General features: G+C 41.9%; 2 protein-coding genes across 3 annotated transcripts in view; both read left to right on the top strand.

The window, feature by feature from the left end:
• Nucleotides 1-8894, top strand: part of xkrx (XK related X-linked) — a 31062-nt gene extending 22168 nt beyond the window's left edge. For both annotated transcript variants that reach the window (XM_049585736.1, XM_049585735.1), the window contains 2 exons: nucleotides 4255-4514; nucleotides 6099-8894. In XM_049585736.1, coding sequence (XP_049441693.1) covers nucleotides 4255-4514; nucleotides 6099-6955 — 1117 coding nt within the window. In that variant the 3' untranslated portion in view covers nucleotides 6956-8894. The remainder of the gene's footprint in view (nucleotides 1-4254; nucleotides 4515-6098) is intronic.
• A 191-nt stretch (nucleotides 8895-9085) lies between these two features.
• Nucleotides 9086-22036, top strand: nox1 (NADPH oxidase 1). Its single transcript, XM_049586742.1, has 13 exons — nucleotides 9086-9336; nucleotides 9539-9634; nucleotides 9714-9824; nucleotides 12481-12565; nucleotides 14423-14568; nucleotides 14776-14969; nucleotides 15060-15186; nucleotides 16808-16900; nucleotides 17000-17241; nucleotides 18332-18494; nucleotides 18694-18840; nucleotides 19411-19535; nucleotides 20704-22036. Exons 1-13 carry the CDS (start codon nucleotides 9292-9294, stop codon nucleotides 20828-20830), a joined length of 1701 nt encoding a protein of 566 aa, XP_049442699.1. The 5' UTR covers nucleotides 9086-9291; the 3' UTR covers nucleotides 20831-22036.
• Nucleotides 22037-22048: the final 12 nt, after the last annotated feature.

Genomic DNA, 22048 nt, shown 5'->3' with positions numbered 1-22048 from the left:
CTCCAGAGGTGTCCTAAGTGGTTAGGAGTTGCCAGTAGAGGATGGCAGTGAGGCGAGAGAGACGTGCGCGAACGTTCCGGGAGTGGAAGGATGTCCTGGCTTTGTTTGATGACGAGCAGCTGATCAAACGGTATTGTTTGGACAAAGCGGGTATTATTATTGTCACAGTTTTAATAAGGGACATCATCTCATCAGTAACATCACGCAGCAGAGCTTTCACGGCAGAATTAAAGGTCATCACAATGCTTCGATATCTTGCCACTGGAAAACGCAACAGTGTATTGCTGATTATTTGAGGCCATCACAACCGTCAATTGGCAGAATTGTTATGGAAACAATAATGGCCCTTACTGCTCCTCACCTCGTCATGCGTTTCATTGACTTCCCAACTACACCGATGAGGGAGGAGATGGAGATGCAAGCGTCCCTAGGAACATCCATCCTTCTGATAGTATCGCTTCTTCTCTCCAGTTTGGTTTTCTTTTTGATTCCATGTTGGTTTCAGCTTGGTGGACTGTGGCTGCAGTATATAGAGCCACTCAATTAACCGCACACAAGTTAGTTGCCTAATTAATGAATTGGAAGGATAAGGAAACATTTATTTTTGATTCATTGCCAATGCATATTTTATGTTTTGTATTATTTGTAGATTATTGTCAAAATATACACTCCCATTGTCCTTTTAACTATTCACTGAGATATTTCTAAGATATTTATATATTCTTAGATAAGACTTTGATTTTGTCTAGAAGACGTTTAGCCTCTTATCCAAGCGGCTTCATCAGTTCTCAACGCATCGGTCTGACTAGTCCTCGCTAGTCTGACAAACAGTGGAGTAAGACTCAGGTTTTTAACCTCTGTGGAGGTGTACACCCACCACCCTCATAAGACAATACTTCGTTAGTGGAGTTTCACTGGACCATTGTTTGGGTCAGGTGAGTCACACTAGTGAACGACAGTCGTTAGGAGTGAGTGGGGCCACTGGTGAGCAACAGTCGTTAGGCATGATGTGTGGTTACCAGTGAACGACTGTCGTTGTGTTTCTTTGAGCCACTTGAGGTTAGTTTCGGGCAGTCTTTGATGTTCAATCTCTTAGGTACAGCAGCAAGGGCCGCATTGTAAATGGGGGATAGGTGGTGTCTCAGGCCACCTCCCCTATTTAGAGACGGCTTCTCTATTTTAACGTAGATGGATCCTTTCACCCCTCTTTCAAACCATCTGTCCTCTCTGTCCAAGATTTTCACATTGCTGTCCTCAAAAGAGTGAGCCTTCTCCTTTTAGATGTAAATAAACAGCAGAAACTGGACCTGAGGAGTTTGCCCTTCTGTGTTGAGCCATGCGCTTGTTTAATGGTTGTTTGGTTTCACCAATGTATGAGTCCTTGCATTCCTCACTGCATTGGACAGCATATACCAAGTTGCTTTTTTGAGTGTGTGGTACCCTGTCTTTGGGGTGTACCAGTTTTTGCCTGAGTGTGTTACTTGGTTTGAAACACACAGGAATTTGATGTTGGTTGAAAATTCTCCTGAGTTTCTCAGACACCCCGGACACATAGGGTATGATAATGTTCCTGCGCTTGTTTCCTTCCTCAGCCCTCTCTGAGTTATTGTTCTTGTTGGATCGTTTTGTTCTGTTAAACATCCAACTAGGGTAGCCACAAGTTTCCAACGCTCTCCTCAAATGTTTGTGCTCCCGTACCTTTGCCTGAGTGGTGGTTGGTACATTATCAGCCCTGTGCTGTAAGGTTCTGATAACTCCCAGTTTGTGCTCCAGAGGGTGGTATGAGTCAAAAAGAAGATATTGGTCTGTGTGTGTGGGTTTCCTATATACCCCAATGTGGAGGCTCCTGTTCTCATCCAAGTGTACATCACAGTCTAAGAAAGGTAGGTGGTTATCATTAACATCTTCTCTAGTGAACTTGATGTTCTTGTCCACTGAGTTGATGTGCTCAGTAAAAGCCTCTAGTTGTTGGGATTTGATCTTCACCCATGTGTCATCCACATATCTGAACCAGTGGCTTGGTGATGTACCCTTGTAAGAGTTCAGTGCCTTTTGCTCTACCCTTTCCATATACTGGAAGTATGTGGTGTTAAGGCACAATTCCAGTAACTGGCAAATTTGTTCTGTATTGAGATTTGTTCTGTCCGGTAACGTTCTGTCCTGTGTAAGATGATGCCTCACCGTTTCCACTGCTTCCCCAGTTGGGATGCAAGTGAATAGGGATGTTACATCATATGATACCATGGTTTCATCCGGTTCTAGCCTTAGACCCTGGATTTTGCCTGCAAATTCGTGCGAGTTTTGTATGTGGTGTGGTGTGTTACCCACCAGAGGAGCTAAAATGTTAGCTACATGCTTTGCAATATTGTGTGTCACTGAGTTTATGCTACTGACAATGGGTCTGAGTGGGACCCCTTCTTTATGGATCTTGGGGAGTCCATATAGACATGGGATGGTGTCTTGTGGGTAGAGTCTGAGGTACTGAGGCCGGTCAAACGTTCCATCTTTTTGTAATGCCTGTAGACATTGTATCACCCTCTTTTTATACCCGCTGGATGGGTCTCGCTTCAGGATTTCGTAGGTGTTGGCATCATTGAGTAGTGTGGAGACTTTTGCTTGGTAGCCAGTTGTATTTAGGATCACCGTGCAACGCCCTTTATCAGCTGGAAGGATAGTGATGTTATTGTCTTTGCATTCCCTTCAGTGATTGGTCATTTCTATGGACTTGGAAGTGACGTCACCTAAAATTCCGTTTATGGCACATAGTACTGCCGTGATTCAGTTCTGAGACCGACAGTTAAGATTCAGTCCTACACTTCACTAAAAGTATGAGTAGGACGATAACTAACTTTTAAGTGCAGCTTTCAGCGAAGAATTTTTTTAGTCAACTCTTAGCAGTGCTCTTAGGAGTAATTCTAAGAAGCTTGATAAATACGGGCCCAAATATGTATTTGGTTCCTAAACCATTCAGTGCTTTAGAAACCAACAGTAGTATTTTGAAATCAGCTCTCTGGCAGACAGGAAGCCAGTGTTGTAAAGAAACCTTTTGCAATGACAAACATGTTCTCCTTCTCATGAATAGTGTTGGTTTCACCCCTGTGGCTGAACAGTGGGAGCATTTACCTTGCAAACGTTACCAGTGCCACACCCAGAGATTTTCAGTTGAGCCATTCAGGCCTCTGAGAACTGTGTTTTCTTTCTTCTGCCTGCCCTCTGCTGGTCTCCCTGTGTTGTGCTTGTGTTTGTGTAGCTGTGATTTACAAAGATAGTTCTGTTTACGATGGAGCGCTTACATGAGATAACATTTCACAGATTAGTGCTGTGTTAATGACAAATACCTACAACTCTGACTCCAACATACATAAAAACAGAATGCAGTGACTTGTAAATCCTTGTCGACACACAGTGTGGAAATTAAATACTCACCACATCAAACTTTTCTCCATTACACATTTTTCCAATGCAGCTATCCACATGAACTTTGGACCAACACAATAAAGCTACACAGAAAAAGAAGTGTAACATTTCAGTCAATAAAAATAACGTGGAATAACATAGGACAAAAAGTATGAAACACTCAAGTGTGTTTAATTCTTGGTGAAGAAGCCTTTGTTTGCAATGCCAGCTTCTAGACGCTCCTGAATAAGGAAACCAATGTCTCACAGTGTTCAGATGGGATTTTGGTCCTTTCCTCCACACACACAGTCTTTAAATGTTGGTTTTTCAGGGCCTGCTGGTGAATATTGAGACAGAAATTTCACTTTAGTGTCATCAGTTCCCAAGCGCTTAAAAGAAAAGGTGATGAAACACAGTGGTAAACATGCTCCTGTCACAACTTTTTGGGGACATGTTGCAGGCATCAAACAAGAATGAGCATATATTTACAAAAAAATCTAAATTAAATGTCTCTTATTTGTCCTGTATTCAATGAATTAGGTGCAGAAAGGGATTTGCAAATCATTGAAATCTGTTTTTAATTTACATTTTACACCAGAGGTCCAACTTTTTTAAGAATCAGGGTTGTAATTTTAAGTTCCCAGACTGAAAATAAGCCACAACAACAAATTGCTGAATATAACTCCTGATACTTTGCTTTATTCTACTCATATTTGTGCTTTCAAAGTGTTTCTTGTCCTTGCATATTCACACTATGATGTTAAAACACATCATGTAACTTAAATATAACCTTGCACTGCCCTCTGTTGGTGTGAAACCATCACTCCACTCTCACTCACTCTGTCGTTACATCCTCAGGTGTTTCGAGGCTCTGGTGATCTATTTCAAGGCGGGTAAAAAGGAAGAGCCGTACGTCACCATCTCCAGGAAGATCAGTCTGAAGAAGGGGCAGGGGATGCCCATGGAGTGGGAAATCGGCCAGTCGGAGCGCAACCTGGCTACTCACAGGAACGCCTTCAAACGTGTCGCGGTCATCCAGGCTTTTCTGGGCTCTGCGCCTCAACTGACGCTCCAGCTGTACGCCACCATCCAGGAGAAATACTTCTTCCCTCCAAGATGTAAGAGTGATGGACGGGTCGGGGTTCATGCTACTGTTCCTCTGTATGAGTATCTGATAGTGTTGCATTCTGGAAATAATGAAATTATTTGAGGTTGGCAGCTCCTTCAGACTGTGACTCATCACCTTGATTTAATACTGAACACATAAAACTAAATGTCACTGCCAGTTTTAGTTTACATAAATGCCGTTAAGTGAGGAAGAAGGAATTTAGATAACGTCAAATAACCCAGTTAGTCTTATCTGTGTTTCACTCCACAGTTATTAATGAGCAGACTGGTGTTTGTTTATTGATGATATCAGATAAAAAGATGGAAATCTGTGCAAGCTGAACACCAGTATAAGTCAGTGTATAAAGCAGTCAGGCTGCAGCCATTTTTGTCGTTTTGTTGTACCGATATATCTGATTCATGTATGCTGGGCCCCTCTGAGGTTGCTTCTGGGCCGAATGGGGCCCGCAGGCCGCCAGTTGAATAGGCCTGACTTATGTCTAATGCTAACCTGCTAATGTTAAGCAGGTATAATGTTTGCCATGTTCATAATCTTAGTTTAGCGTGTTAGCATGCTAGCATTTGCTAGGTTAGCAAGGGGTTAGCAAAAGTTGTGATGTATAAAAACAGACTTGATGGGAGAAACTTTAACCCACACTTACGAACATGTTGGAGATGGGAAATTGGCGACGCAGATTGTGAGGTGGAAGCCTATAGAACTTGTTGAATATTTTTGGCACACCACTTTTGGCTTTTGTTCATAGGTAAATTTTAAGTATGCATCTTACGCACTGTTTTATAAGTGAGAACCCAGGTCTGAAAAGTGAAGTCAGTTTAACGCCTGCATTATTTCCAGTGGCCAGTGGTGGCAAAAGGAAGTCCAATAGTAAAGCAGTCTATGAGAAAATGACCCCACTTCTTGCTTGATTTATTATCTCAGTAAACATTCTCCTAATGACTTTATGGTCTCAGTCGCTAGTTTCATGTCATTTTCAATACAGCATGATGTTCATTTTGTAAATTATGGTCCCATGTAGAGTACAATAGACAATATATTAGGGAATGATTCAGAGCTACTTTCTGATCAACAAGTCCCTACCACAGTGTTGCCCTTGGGTTCTTAGTCAGATCCTTCCCCCACTCCTGCACAGCTCCACCCTCTTGTCCAATTATGGTCACTTAATGGCTCCAAAAAACCAAGATGGCAACGACCAAAATGCCAAACTCGAGGTTTCACATCAAGAGTCCACAAACCAATGGTAGTTACATCCAATACTTCTATACAGTCGATGATGGCGCTAGAGGAAGAATTAAGGGATCATCAAATTCATCCTTAGAGGGACATTAATGTCTGAATGTACTGAATTTAATAATAATACATTCAACAGTTGTGGAGATAATTTAATCTGGTGAACCAACAGTGTTTGTACCATATGAGTGCTTTAAACTACATGTTTGTGAGCATCAGTTATTTACCATGCCAGGGAGTTTACATAATGTATGATGATAACTTTGTGTCTATAATATGAGGAGTTCTCTGTGGTGCAGTGATGCTGTTGATATGAGTGTAACAGATGACTTGTGTTTGTTTTCAGTGGCTCTGATGATCATCACCCTGATGTCCATCACGTACGGGGCTCTCGTGTGCAGCGTCCTGGCCATCCAGATCAGATATGACGACTACAAGGTGCGTCTGCGCCCTATCGCCTACCTGGTCATGATCGTGTGGAGAGGCTTGGAGATCGCCGCCCGGATCACCGCTCTGGTCCTCTTCAGCACGGCGCTCACACACTGGGTGATCCTCGTCGGCATGGTTAACCTGCTCTTCTTCTTCCTCCTCCCCTGGGTCGAGTTCTGGGCCAAGAAAGGCTCGCTGACTGAGACCGTGGAGAAAAACTTCTCTAAGCTGGGCACCACAATTGTGCTGTGCATGTTCACGCTGCTCTATGCCTGCATCAACATCTTCTGCTGGTCAGCGGTGCAGCTGGACCTCTCCCACCGTGAGCTGATCGACAGGAAGCAGCACTGGGACCGCCTGGCCATGTACTATTGCGGTCGCTTTGTAGAGAACTTCCTCCTCATCACGCTCTGGTATTTCTTCAAGTCAGACTTCTATGAGTACGTGTGTGCGCCGCTGCTGGCTGTGCAGCTGCTGATCTGCTACAGCCTGGCCGTGCTCTTCATGCTGCTCTTCTACCAGTTCTGCCACCCCTGCAGACGCCTCTTCAAGTACAACGTGCACGACTGCCTGCACTGCGTCTGCTGCCGCTCTGGAAGTAGAGGAGCGAGAGGGAAGCCACCACCCTCGTACTCTACTGCTGCAACCATGGTGCTGATGCCAGATGAGCCAGTGCAGCTGCTGGACCCCCAGAACTCACAACCCGTCGACCTCACCAGTCAGCTGGAGGAGCGGGAGACGGCTATAGTTGAAGACATTATGGACGCAGCCTGAGAACAGTTTCATGGGGGATTAAATTAACAATCTCTCTAATGTAGAAATGCATCTCAATCTCAAGACCTCGAGTACTAAAACACAAAAAACAGAGTGTTTTTCAGCTAGTGAGGTGTTAGAGAACAAACTTTTCCTCTTAAGTGCACTAAACTTTATTCATTCATGGTTGTGAGGGTTCAGGTTCACTCCTGACGTCTTTATCGAGGGTGATTACGTACGCTCGGGGCACAGCGAGGCCCCAGTACACCAAAGAATGTAGCATGTCGAGATATGCAGCGATGCACAAAGGCCGCCTTGAGAGAGCAGCAGTAGGACGTGCACAGGACTGAGCCAGGTGTGCGGGAAACGTGCCAAGAGTGTCCGAAAGACTGACCGGGACACCCCCAGTTTACGTCCTCTCAGGGTTTTCACACCATGACTGCCCCTGTTTGCACACGTTTGCATCTGCACTAAAGAGACAACGCAAAAAAAAAAAAAACAGCAGGAGGGTGAGAAAAGGTCAGACAGAAGATGAAATTAGCTTCCTCATACCCAACTACTGTACATAAACCTGCTGTGATGAATGCCTCTTGTTGTTCACTGTTCAGTCTGGTTGCCTCGAGAAACAGGTTTGACTTTGACAGAAAATTCACAAAACATGTAAAAACGTGTTGAAAAAGACTAGGGAATATCAAGTGTGTGTCTTTCAAACTTAAAGGGATAGTTCAGCCTTTTTTGCCTTTTTTTTATGGGGTACTTAACTATAGACAGCGTATTACAAACAGTAGATGTCAGACGTGTAGAGAAGCAGGCTGAAGTCGGACACGGAAGCTAAGCAATGTACTGCTGTGGACAGGGCAGCAACAAAATGTATTTCAGCTAGCTAAAAAAATCAATATCAGTTGAAGTGTACACTATATTGAGAGTATTTTCACTGCTTTCCAATGTTAAAATGAAGCCATTATATTTATCTCTTCAAAGCCAGACTCCATTGAGAAAAACAGTGATTTAACATAGCTGAGCGCATGGGCTGCTGGTCTACCGCTGCCTCGAACAGTTAGTTTGCTTGTATTATTGTGTTACTTTGGTGTATATAAGGGTCAAGTTCAGATTAACCGAAGTCACACAGTAACACAAACTAACTACCTGACCGAAGCAGCAGTAGACCAGCAGCTCCCGTGTTCAGCGAGCTAAAATTACTGTTTTTGTCAGTGGAGTCTGGTGGCTTTGACTAGAACATAGATGGGGAACTGAAGCTGTTAACTGCTTCCCCATCGAAAGGGGCTGTGCGACGGGAAGTTAAAGCGGTGGAAATACTCTCAATATAGTGTACGCTTAACATGCTCTCACTCCAACTTCGTCACATATCGACATTTGGTTATGGACTTTCCGCGTCCAGATACAAGGTGAAAGGTACCTCGGGTGCGTTGGTTGTTGATGTTCTGCCAGTTACATGCATTGTCTTCTTTCAAAATACACTTCCGTTTTCACAGGAAATTTAACGTCTCTTTCAAAATAAACACAGAACGTCGGTACAACATGCAAATTGAAATTTTTTTGTCTTGAACTACTAACAGAACAGGGTTTGGCTTTAGAATCTTACAGGACGTGAACACTGCTCTCCGGGGTGAAGGTCGATGTTTGTTGGCCTGACACCAACCTGTTTCTCCAAACTGGGGGCATGCCGACTGACATCTACTATAGGTTATATGCTGACTATAAATAAGTACCTCATACAACCCCACTTCAAAAAGAACAAAAAATCCGAACTGTCCCTTTAAACTTCCGGCTGATGACGCATTAACCACACTTACATTGAATGAGCTTCTACTTTAACGAAGTGCTTTCACAGTTTGCTTATTTTTTTATGTTTTGTCTTGTTTTCTTGTTTGTTGGTTCAGTGCCTTGACTACTATTGTTTTACTTGAAAAATTAAATAAAATAATCTGATGTCCACACACTGGTTGTTCATCTCATTCATGCCCACTCACACCTTCCTGTCACACATACAATAAAACTTTACACATCCAATAAAAGGAATTTCGTCACGTCCAGCGGAGTAAAATTTCCTGAGTGCTGCAACAGATGCTTCCTCATTCCTGTCGTCCATACTTGTTTTTCTAGCAGGTAGGAATGTGGTCACTCCGCTGCAGGAGGGAAGCCTCTCCTCTAAACTTTCTCCACAATGCAATTACACTCGCTGTAAGCTTTGTTTCCTTGCGTCACATCACCTTTACACCTGTGCAGAGGTGAGGAGGGAGGAGGAGGAGTCCGGCTGGGAAGGTGACGGATAAAAGCGCAGGCAGGCTGAAGATGCGGGGAAGCTGCTGCAGCTGAGTCGAGATAACGAGTTCATCATGGGTAACTGGATTATCAACAATGGCCTTACATCGTTCATACTGGTGAGTTCCTATCTACATCTTAGGAATTTAATATTTAAAATCGCAGAGATGGTCAACGGTGACATGAGGGAGAATTTACGCACAGCATTTGTGCGTAAAATGCGCAGGTATTCCGTTAAAAAACCCTGAATGTCAAAACTCCTGCTTCGCAAACCCAAATAAGATTAACAGTAATGAACTTTGTGATGGATCCTGGCTGCAGGTGGTGTGGATGGGCATCAACATCTTCCTTTTCGTCTGGTTTTACTTCGTCTACGATTTGGGGGATCAGTTTTTCTACACGCGTCATCTTTTAGGGGTGAGTGAAAACAGATGAAGACGTCAGCCATGAGGCTTGTTCATACTCATAATAATAAATACATATATTCATATTTCAGTCTGCCTTGGCCTGGGCCAGAGCTCCAGCGGCTGTCCTCAACTTTAACTGCATGCTGATCCTGCTGCCTGTGTGCAGGAACCTGCTGTCTCTGATCCGAGGCTCCTTCGTGGTAAGATGAGGATGTTTAAATGTCACAGCAGGGCGAGGTGAACTCAGTCTTACTGTCATTATCTCATTAAAGTGGAATATCTTCGTGCTGGCACACAAACAAGTTTGACTGCTGCATGTCCGGGAAACCTATCCCTTTTCTTTTCATTTTATTATTTGGTGTTAAAATACTTTTAAAACACATTTTTACAACAGTTTAAGGTTCATTTTAATGTCGTCAGATTCAGTACTGTCCAGTTTTGTGCCTCACTTAGTTTTTTCCTTTTATTGATAATGTTTTGTAAAGAACTTATGGCTGCACCATTTTACTAAAGGTGCTATAAAAACATAAGCTGTTATTCTTATAGGGACAGATCACTCCAAAATCAGAAACACATATTTTTCCTCTTTCCAGTGCCGTTTATCAGTCTAGATTGTTGATTGATATCACTCAGCTTGTGGTGCTCAAAGTGCCAAAAATACATGTGAAAAACTCAACAGCAATGTCTCTTTCCAGAAATCATGACCTGGTTATTCAAGATAATTTTTATTTTTATTTATTTGTTTATTTGTACAGGGACAGTGCACATTAATGAACATTTCTGTAAATGTGCCAGTTTTAGCTGAGTAGCTAGTTTCCAACTGCAGTCCCCAGGCAAGGTGCTAAATGCCAGTTAAAAGAAAAAAACATTACAGTCAACATTTCGTAGTAACAGTAAAATATACAGCACAGCACGTACAAAAGCACATGGATCAGAATAGAAGGCATAACACACACAGTAAAAGACAAGAAGTGGCACATAATCACAATGGAAAGCACATCAAGCACATTAAAAGACAGGAAAGTAAGCTTCAGCCAGCAGGTAGGTTCCATCAGGCAAACAGACAAACATAGTAGCAATGCAGCATATTAGCAGGACACCAGGAACAAACAGTACAGAACAATACGAAACAAAACGCAAGCGAAACAGATACGCAGATAGGCAGTTCAGCAGGCAACATGGAGGCAGAGAGGCACGCAAGCAGGTAGACAGAATTATAGTATTAGTATCGACTACTGATTGTGATCGCAGGCCTGATTATCTTTTAAACATACTTTTAGAGTGTGTTTGAAAGCTTTGTGTGTTTCAATATTGCGAATGTGCGGTGGTAATGAGTTCCAGAACTGGGCACCTCACACTGACAAGGCTGACTGGCTGAAGGAACTTTTACTCAGTGGTACAATGAGAGTAGTTGTTGAGGCCGATCGGTCAGTTTGCTGCTCAGTGTAAAAAAGTCGGCAAGTGGTGGTGGAGCCAAACTATGGAGAATTTTAAAAACTAGATTTATGTTGTGAAATTTTACAGTGTTATCCCAGCTTAAAAGGACATGCTTGTCCAGGATACTGCAGCGATGATAACGAAAGGATTTCTTGTCCAGGACAGATCTTGTTGTGAGCAGTTGTTGTGAGCAGCCATACCACCATGCAGAAGGAAGTATGCATCTACTGCTCGCTCACCTAGCACCACTGAGCTAACTAAAGTTACAGCTCAGCCAAGGAGGACACCATTATCTCCACATCTTACGTTGTCACGAGCACATGCCTCTCATCCATGAGTAGATAAACACTTGCTTCTGCATGGTGATACGGTTGGTGGATATAGTTATGCAGAAAAAAGATTCCCACATGAAACTGCTCCCAACAATGTTTGTGGACTATGTTGAGTAACCAGGTCATGATTTCTGGAAAGAGACATTGCTGTTGAGTTTGTCAAATGTATTTTTTTGGTGGTTTGAGCACCACAAGCTGAGTGACATCTAGTTCCATTATATTGGAGAGAAGGCAGACATCTCTACGCAGATATCTCAAACACTCTGCGACTCACACCAAAACAATCTTGACTGATAAATAGCACTCGGGGTAAGAGGAAGGATATGTATTTTTCATTTTGAGGTGAACTGTCCCTTTAAAGGAATAGTTTGACATTTTGGAAATACACTTAAGTTGCTTTCTTTCTGAGAGCGAGATGAGAAAATCAATACCACTCTTACACCTGTCAGTTAAATATGAACCTGCAGCCAGAGGTTGGTGAGCTAGCTGGTTAGTTTAGCTCAAAGATTTTAAACAGAAAGCCTGGTGCTGCCTAGAGGTTAGAAAATATTCTGTGTAACAGCACCTTCAAAGTGAACTCATTTGCACGTATCTAATTTGTTTCGTCTGTACAAAAACTGAGGGGGTTATGTGCTGGACTATTTCTTGTCTGACTCCAGGAAGTTGCTGCTCCTTGCCAAGAAATAGTCTGGCATGTAAACCGCCATAAAACTAGAATTTGATGTTTTTACACTTTGTTTTTTGTTTGTTTTAAGAGCCTTGTTTTCATTTAGAATGACAGATACTCCATTTCTTGTCATTTTCAGTGGGATAGCTTTGAAAAAAGAGCCCTAACAAAACTGACTTTGTGTCATCTCAACACATCAAATTGGCAAAACAAATATGAGTATTAGTTTTACATTTTACAACATAATCTAACTCTGACATTCAACCACAAACTGGACAAGTCATGTTTTCCATTACTCCACTAACCCCTCCCTAAACTGACACAGGCACAGGTCAGGTAGGTTTCAGTAACGGCTGTGGAAAGATGTTTTTTGTCCTCTCTTTTACTTCACACTTCTTTTCTTTTCTTCTATCTTTTCAGTGTTGCGGCAGATCAATGAGGAAACAACTGGACAAAAATCTGAGTTTCCACAAACTGGTGGCGTACATGATCGGTCTGATGACAGGTGAGTATTTCTCCTTCAGTCTTTCCTTCCCTCTGACAATAGTCTTTGTTTAAAGATGAACATCAGGAATGGGTTAAGATATAGTAAAATTACTTTAAAGAGCACAGGGTATTTTTAAAAATAACTTATCAACATTTAAATTAAGATTAGAGTTATGCATCTTATTTTATCACTGCCACAGGTGCAGATATGGGTATATGTGGCACTGAATCTGCAGAAGAACAGTAAGACAAAAATGAATGAAACCTTCATCAATCAAAGATGTATACTTAAGAATGAGCTTTCTGCCTTAATTACACATGATACTTTGTGTGCAGGATTCTGGTGAATTGTTAACTATCTCCCACTCTGTGCAAACAGGTCTGACCCGTAGCTTATCAGTGTTTATCAGGTGGTTTCCTCGAGTACGACACAGAGGAGTAAAGAAAACATAAAGTTTTCAGTGTTTCCTGGTAGTGACGTTAAAGTGAGAGGAGTATAAGTGGAAAAAAAGACTTATATTGTATAGATTTTATCAGAGGTGTGGACTCAGGTCACAGATTTGATGACTTAAGTCCGACGCAACGAAATAAAAAAAGACTTGCAGTTCATTTTGGACCTAAACACAGATGAATCATGACTGTCCTTTGACTTAAAAATACTTGGTACCTTACCCCAAGCCCGAAAAGTATGATACTGTGTGCAGCAAATCCATTTATCTCTCATTCATTTCCTGAATTAACTAACATTAACGCTGTTCATTCAATCCAGCAGAATCCAGTCAAGCTGCGGGAGAGAAACATGAAGAACTATGTAACGTTAATGAGCACCAGTTGGAGAAAATTATCCCTAGATAATTTATTTTCTGTACAAAATCCTTCAGAGATGAACAATAAAATGAGAGAGAGAGAGACACACAGTGACCTCCAGCAAACTTGTTTTAACAAATAAATAAAAATGTTAAGAGCACATTATAATTTGTAAAAGACTCAAAACTCAAAGTTTAGGACTCTGGACTTAAGTGCGAGCTGCTTGCTTCCCTCTTCTCAAATGAAGCCAGGGACAACAGCAACATTTAACAAAGATAAAAATACATAATTTGGCTCCACTACAACTCACAAGGTTCACCGACAAACAACTGTCTTATTCTAAACACATTTTCCAAAGTAATATAACATGCTAACATTATTAGCACAAGCCTATGGCATTTTACATTGTATAAATTAGCCTAGCGGCGAGCGGAGATTTCCTCTGCTCATATGTAGCCAGGATAAATCACACACAAGACTTAAAATGCTATTTCTGTGGAGGCTTTATTGTCTTCACAATTTATTGTTTCTTATTTGTGAAATAAAAGTAGATAAAAGCTTTGTTTCTGCTGAAGGAAATGGTTTCAGCTTACACATGTAGACAGGAGGTCTGGGTCACCGCCACGACCTGTAGTTACATTTCTGGGGAGGTGCACGTCAGGTATATAAATTCCACCTTACTTGTGACTTGCAAAACAATGACTTGGCTCCACCTCTGCCTTTTGTAACAGATGTCTTCTTTTTTCTCAGACAGACACACAGACACAGGTCAAAATGTTAAAAAGGGTCATAGTTACATTTTTGCAAGGGGAGTGGGCAAACAGTGAACAAAGTCTAAAATAAATATTGACCGAAGGCGTATTTAAAAGAGTTTTCCCTCCGACTTCTTTTCAAAGAGAAGAGGGAATCTTGACCCTGCAAACATTTAAAATCCAACAATCTGTAAACTGACATACAAGTGTTGAAGTTCAAATCAGCAGCCTCTTATCCCCAACAGTAATCAGACTTCAGCAGGCAGACTGAACATCGTGCATCAGCACTAATGTGTCTCCTCTCTGTGTCCCGACAGCTGTGCATATGATCGCCCATCTGTTGAACGTGGAGTGGTACAACAACAGCAGGCGAGGAGTTTACGATAAACTCAGCACGGCTCTGTCCAACCTGGAGGATACAGAAAACACCACCTACCTGAACCCGATCCGCACAACAAACGTCGTAAGTTATCATAACTGATTAGAATGAAATAAGACACAGGGAGACAAAGAAAACCCCTTCTTAGCATATTTATTTTTCATGTTTCAAGTTGAAGCAGAGGACCTGAATTTTGTACAGAAATTAAACATATTTTCACCATAAATTGATGCAGAAAGCCATAAATCAGTGCATAAAAATTCACCAGACTTTCTTCGTTTTGTGTCTCAGGATGCGCAGCAGACTCCAACCTACTTTGTCTTCACCACCATCGCCGGCCTCACAGGGGTCATCATCACACTGGCCCTCATCCTCATCATCACCTCCTCCATGGAGGTCATTAGACGGAGCTACTTTGAGGTCTTCTGGTATACCCACCATCTCTTCGTCATCTTCTTTGCTGGTCTGGTGTTTCACGGAGCCGGGTAAGGGACAAGTCTCAGCTTTCTGGTCTTTTAAAAAACGTTACTGCTGTTATTGCAGAGAAGGTTTTAACTCGTCTGTCTCGTCTGCAGCTTCATCGTGAGGAGACAAGTGTCAACGGACCCACCGCACAACTTCACCTTTTGTAAAGACCGCAGTGATGACTGGGGACGGATCCCTGAGTGTCCCATCCCTCAGTTTGTAGGAGGGCCAGCGCAGGTTTGTCTTTTTAAATCTCAGTACACCCAGGAGCTGCATTTTATTCTGTAACAGCCTTAAAAACTCTTACTGCCATCTTACTTAAAGTGGAAACAGACAACTTTCCCTGCCCCCTGTAGTGTTTTCAGGTGGTATTATTTTTGGCGCTGCTGTTGCAAAGGCAACCACATTGTTTTCTCTTTTCCTCAGAGCCCAGCTATGTGGCTCTTTTCCCTCTGCCGGGTAGAGTTTCCACAGTTACTTTGGTTGCTTCACCGTCTGACTTTTCCGCTACTGGAGATACTCTTTGGCAACTGGGGATAACTGCCCATGGATGTATAGATAGAACAGGATATAGCTTTGGAGACAGAGCCCTGCTCATTTCTGATAAAGTTGCTCAGTGCAGGCTCCGAGAAAGTGCAGCAGACTCAAGCGGGATTTATACTTGTGCGTCGCGCGTCGCCTACACCGTTGTGACCATTTATACTTGTGCCGTGGTGTGTCTGTGTCACTCAGCAGTTACACCTCCACAATATTAGTCGGCAGCTGGGTTTTTGTGAAGTGCTGTGGAGTTTAGTTGATTCAAAACACACATTAAACACACATTAAACATGGCTTAATAGAGACAATTTCAAACTCAAATACACAAATCAGCTTCACTATAACTCACAGCATTCATAGACAAACACTAGTCTTTATCTGGACACATTTTCCCCACAAAAATAACATGCTAATGCTATTAGCACAAGCCTATGGCATTTTACATTGTATAAATTAGCCTAGCAACAAGTGGAGATTTCATCTGCTCATATGAAGCCAGGATATATCCCTATGATTAAAAATGCAATTTTTGTGGAGGCTTTATTGTCATCGCAATTTATTGTTTCTTCCACTGAGGGAAATGGTCTCAGCTTAGAACAATACACAGGAGGTCTGCGTCACCGCAATGTGTAGTTACATTTCTGAGGAAGTGCACATCAGGCTACAGCCAGCTGAGTGGCTAACTTCCAGTTTAGCGCTCCGCCAATTTGAATGGGGATGAAATGATTAAATCGTGCAGCTCTTCTGGATTTTCAAAATGTTATCGGAGTGAATTTATCAGTTCTAATAGTGGAACAGGTCATTTTGTTGTGGTTGTGATGCTCAAAATCAGTGATTTACAGACGTTTCTTTCACAGTCGAAGTCAATGGGGCAAAGTCATTTTGGGCCTCATGACATCACATGATGGACCTGGACGTTGTAGTTCCACTGTTTGTCCACTATGACAAAGTTGTCTTCAAAGCCTGGTGCTAGTGTTGGAGCATTCAAGATCGGTTTAGGCCTTGAGACAACTCTTTGAAGGTCTTGGTCTCATCTTGCACTTGACTCTGTGCAAAAGGAGTGTCTTCTGCAGTGTCTTTTGATTATTTTGACGACTGTGTTGGTGGTGCAATGGTTAACGCACTTCCTTTGTGCCATAAATCAAGCCCTCATTTCCCAGGAAAAGGTACCCAGTGGCAGACAGAATGCATATTGAAAGTTAGGCTTATAGGAACCAGTCTAATGCAAAAACATTCCCTGTTTCCACTTAAACACCACGACTACCAGCACAAATAGCAGCATCATTTGTGATTTGTAAAATCTTGTTTTGCTTCATTTCAGACCTGGTGGTGGGTGATCGGCCCAATGATTCTGTATATCTGTGAACGTCTACTGCGTTTGATTCGTTACATGCAGAGAGTCCAGTACAGGAAGGTACGTTTGATTCATCTTTCCTGCTGAGGTTTTTTTTTTTTTTTTGTTTTGTTTTTTGGTAGATGATGTTACGGTGACCTCACCTGTTGGCTCTTTCAGATCGTGATGCATCCATCCAAGGTGCTGGAGCTGCAGCTGGTGAAGGACGGTTTCAAAATGGAGGTGGGTCAGTACGTCTTCCTGAACTGTCCAGTCATTTCCCAGCTGGAGTGGCACCCGTTCACCATGACCTGCGCCCCCGAGGAGGACGCAATCAGCATCCACATCCGCTCGGCCGGCGACTGGACAGACAAACTCATCGACATCATGCAGCAGCTACCAGAGGGAGCACAGGGACCCAAGTGAGTACTCACAGTGTTAGTGAAGACATTTAATGCAGCCACCATGGTGGAGTTTTAAACCCCTGTGGGTTTGATTTTACTGGCACTTTGGTCCTTTTTCTCTGGGCAGTAATTATGATATATACTGGGAGGGACAATCAGTGTCAAACACTGTACTGTTTCTCTATTTTAGTAGAGAAATGGCACTACAGTGTGTGCACTTTTCCTATGCAGCCCTCAGTCATTTTCTGGCTCACTAAAATGGCACTTTAGTCATCAAAACTTTCACCAAGAAGTACCAAATATGTAATAAATTTGTTTCAAAATGGTGAATTTAGCTGTTAGGTGTCTAAAAACTTATGGAGGGAAATTCCCATGGACCTTCTGTAAATAGGTGGTTACGGCCCGGCTTTTCCTGGGTCGTTTGTGTGTGTGTAAACTCCCATGTTACTGTTTCAACTTAAAAGTACTGTTTATAACTCTGGAGAAAGATAATTGATTATTGAGTCACATTCCAAGATCATCAGATACGGTCACTTTGAGACTCAACAATCAAATATCTTTCTCCAGAGTCACATACAGCACCTTTAAATCATTGTTTCCTTGTCCTCTTGAGGTTGAGGGTGATTTTGCTCCACTGCTGGGCTGCTCAGTGCCAACTTATCCCCTGTATTCCTCATCAAAACCTGAGCCAGTTTTCTCTCAAACTGCCTGTAGCTCTAACAAATCACTTCAATCACATCTATGGACGGGCGAAGAACCTGGCGTCTGCTATAAAAGCCTTGGTATGTGGCACCGGTCCAGTGCTACATACTTGTCCCTATAAAAACAGACATTAACTAAATAGATAACTTTGAATTCTCAGCAGCTGTTTTGTCAAGGTCATGATTAACTTTGAGCATCAGATTAAAACAACTAAAGAGCAGATTGCCATGACAACAGAAAGCACAAAATACATCAGAAAGGTGATAATGAGTTACGCTTGGTTTTGTAATGTGATGCCAAGCTACATGAAAGCTGACACTTTCCGCCTTTGTATTGTTTGTAAACGTTTATCTGTCACTTTGTGGTTTGTTTTCCTGCTGACAGTTTATTTATTGTTGTTTCCCAGAATGGGCGTGGACGGACCCTTTGGCACAGCCAGTGAGGACGTGTTTGACTACGAGGTGAGCATGCTGGTCGGCGCCGGCATCGGAGTCACTCCCTTCGCCTCCATCCTCAAGTCCATCTGGTACAAGTTCAAAATCTCCAACCCCAAACTGCGCACCAGAAAGGTAACAACCCAAACAACCATATCAGTGTGCTTTTGACATTTAAACCTGTAGGTCCTGTTATTGTCTCTTAAATAAAGAACACCTTGTGTTTTCACAATCCGCCCTCGTAAGATGACGAGTCATCAGCAGCTCTTTTGTAAGAGGACCATTGTTTAACACGCCTGCTGCTGTCGCTGCTGCATCTGCTTCCTGGTTTCAGATCTACTTCTACTGGCTGTGCCGGGAAACACACGCTTTCGAGTGGTTTGCCGACCTCCTGCAGGTGCTGGAGAAAGAGATGGAGGAGAGGGGGATGGGGGATTTCCTCACCTACAAACTCTTTCTGACCGGATGGGATCAGAATCTTGTGAGTGTGTGAATGAGTCACAGATCAAAGTCCAGATAAACAGTGTGAGCTTTCAGCTTGAAAGAAGGACACCACCTGAATGAGGAGGAAAGTTCAGTCAGTATTCATGAACATGAGTTTCTCTCTTAGGGTCAAGTGTTAAACTTGTGATTTCATAGAGTATAACGTCTGGAGCTGCTCCATAGACAATGAAAAGGAGACTGATATTGTCGACCCACTGAATGTTTTTCTCTTTTATACCCACATGAGCTTTACTCTATTGAAGTGTTCTCAGTTATGAGACAGAAAATGTTCCCACATACAGAATCAGAATCAGAAATCCTCTATTGATCCCTAAGAGGAAACTGTGATTTGTTACAGTCACTCTGATGTAAAGAAGCTCCAAATGTTATGCCTGATGACATTGCACACTTTGGTTTTTGGATTTGATTTAGAGTTGTTCATGTTTATTAATATTTCTAGCCTGTCTTAGACTGTAGGAATAACCTGTAAGAATTTTGAAAATGGGCTTAGGTTCCCTTTAAATCAGTTGTTATCGGTTTTATTTATTTATTTATTTCTTGGTCACAGGCTCGTCATGCCTGGGTTCACGATGATGAGGACGCAGATGTCGTCACTGGGCTGAAACAGAAGACTCACTTTGGCAGACCCGTCTGGGACAAGGAGTTCGAACAAGTCCGCAAAGAGAACCCCACGTAAGATGAAATACTCTTAAAATACCTCAAACCCAGGATTCAGTTTATCTCTCTGTCCTAAGATGTATTACCGGTGGCAGTTATTATACTCATTATTGCATCTTGTATGAAAAGGTTGTGTGGGCAGCTCTAACAGCAGGACATGACAGGCACTGGTTTCAATTTATTTTTAAAGCCCTTAATGGCAGCTTATTTTCATATATCACTTCCTTATTGAAGGTCCAGTGTGTAATATTTTGGGGCATCTATTCTATTGTCAGAAATTGAAAATAATATAAAAGGTATGTTTCTTTATTGTAGAATTGCCTGAAACTAAGAATTGTTGCGTTTGTGTTACCTCAGAATAAGTTTATAGTGTATAGTGTTTATATCTACGTACAGAGCGGGTCCTTGTCCACAGCGTCGGCCATTTTGTTTCTACAGTAGCCCAGAACCAAACAGTGGCTCAACATACGGCCATTAACATTTACGTACTGGCCACCATAGTTCTCCTGTATGCCTATCACACAGAAGACGTTTAATTTGGTGACAGTCTGCAACCTCACAACTAGAGTCCGCTGAATCCTGCACACTAAATTGGTCCTGTAGTCGGTATCTCGTTAAAGTGATTGGATAAATCTTTAAGTCTGTGGATGTGTTTTCTCTTTAATATTTTTTTTGTGTGTGTGTGCATCTACTCTGTGTTCTTTCGGTGTCATTAAAAATGAGGTGATGCCGATCAGTAATTCCTCAAGATTTAAATAAAGGTTGCATGAATTGATCTGATACCTGTAAGTTTACTGATCATATTGACAGTGGTGAAAGAAGTATTCATATTCTTTACTGGAGAAAAAGTGGCAGTGCAACGATGTAAAAGTAAAACCCCTGTATTCATATTCATGTATTACTTCTGACCAGTGTTTCAGTAAAGAACCTTGGTTGCCAAAATTATGCCAGCATAAATCTTTGTCATCCATTTTGGGTAATCTAACAGGAGTAATATGCTCTGCACAGAATCTTATATTGTATAATCCTAAACCTCACACATTTATTAGATCTCAAAGCCGATAGAATATCTGACGCCTGAAGTCACTACGTTACTGTCCACCGCTGTTTGCTTTGCAATTCTCACATTAAATCTTTAACCTGTAAATGTAACTCATTGTGTTGTCCTTGCTCGTGTTTTCAGGTCCGTGGTGGGAACGTTCTTGTGTGGCCCTGAAGCTCTCGCAAAAGTTTTGGAGAAGAAATGTGCCAAATACTCAGATGTGGATCCTCGGAAGACCAAATTTTACTTCAACAAGGAGAACTTCTGAGCGAGCACAGCAGCATTTTGGCTTTTTGAAGGACGACAGTTGGTGGAAAGTTTCTTGCACTGTGGATGTAATGTAAAACTATTAATGACAAAGCTGCCCGACAACCTGTTGCACTAGCTGGGTGTTTTTCCCACACTGCAGACTTTACTGCTCATTAATGAAGAGGCAGGGCATGTTGTTTTATCAGGACTACTCAGGGACTTACTCGCTTTCATCACATCTCTTCATCCATAAAATCACAGCCTCATAATCCATTATGACTCATGGCTTATACGGTCAGTTACACTCAGAGGTTCGTAGACTCGTATCATTACTTTAAAGCCGTATTTCTGGAGAAACCTTCGAGTTTCTGATGGCCTGAGAGTATATTGGTTTCCAGGAAGTATTTTATTGTTACTAGACGTCAGGACCTCGGATGTTTTACCTCTGCAGTGCATTTTTTGTTAGCACGCCATTTGGAAAGACTAGCTTTCTTTGCACAAAGACTAACATACTAAAACTGTGTACAACTGAATGTGCTTTAGGATTCTGTAATTGACAATTTAACACTACAGCAGCTCATCTAGGGCTGCAACTAATCAATATTTCCATTATTGAATAATCTGCCAGTTTTTTTTTCTTGTGTGAACGTCAGAAAAAATAAATAATTTGCCCATCAATCTCCCAGATCCAAAGTTAATGTCCTTAGATTCTCATTTTATTGGACTAAGAGTTCAAAACCCAAAAGATTTGGGCTTTTTTTTTTTTTTTTTTAATAGAAAAAAAAAAACCAAAAAAAAACCAAATGAATTTCTTGTTTGTCAATATTGTTGATTAATTTTCCATGGATCAATTAATCTTTCTAGCTCTGAATCAGCAGATTTTTATATTTTTAAATCATATTTTCCACTTCAGACAATAAGCCTACGATCAAATACACTGTTAATATCATGTTGTGTTCTTAGACTGTTTTTTTAAAGGTTTACTGGTTAAGGAAACAAGTTTCTTGGAAACAGACAATGGTTTATTATAACCCGTCAAATTCTCTGGTATTTCCTTATCAGAGTGATAAGACGACAAGTAAACAAGGAGGAAGACTTCCGTCACGTAGCCTGTGGGTTAATTATCCCTGATTGACGTGGAAGGACGTGAGGTTATTGACATAATGTGTTTTAAATCCCCTTTCCTGTGTGTACACACTCATTTTGAATAAACGAATGAAACAAAGTCTTTTTTTTT

Source organism: Epinephelus fuscoguttatus, linkage group LG9, assembly GCF_011397635.1.
Source record: "Epinephelus fuscoguttatus linkage group LG9, E.fuscoguttatus.final_Chr_v1".
Classification (NCBI taxonomy): domain Eukaryota; kingdom Metazoa; phylum Chordata; class Actinopteri; order Perciformes; family Serranidae; genus Epinephelus; species Epinephelus fuscoguttatus.
Note: the sequence above shows the minus strand (reverse complement) of the source record. Positions and strands in the feature narration are given on the sequence as shown.

Excerpts from the sequence above, each read along its gene's own strand:
- nox1 (XM_049586742.1), top strand. The coding sequence starts at position 9,292 with ATGGGTAACTGGATTATCAACAATGGCCTTACATCGTTCATACTG. Across the intron at positions 9,635-9,713 it reads ACACGCGTCATCTTTTAGGG|TCTGCCTTGGCCTGGGCCAG; the intron begins GTGAGTGAAAAC and ends TTCATATTTCAG. Across the intron at positions 16,901-16,999 it reads AGAGAGTCCAGTACAGGAAG|ATCGTGATGCATCCATCCAA; the intron begins GTACGTTTGATT and ends TGGCTCTTTCAG.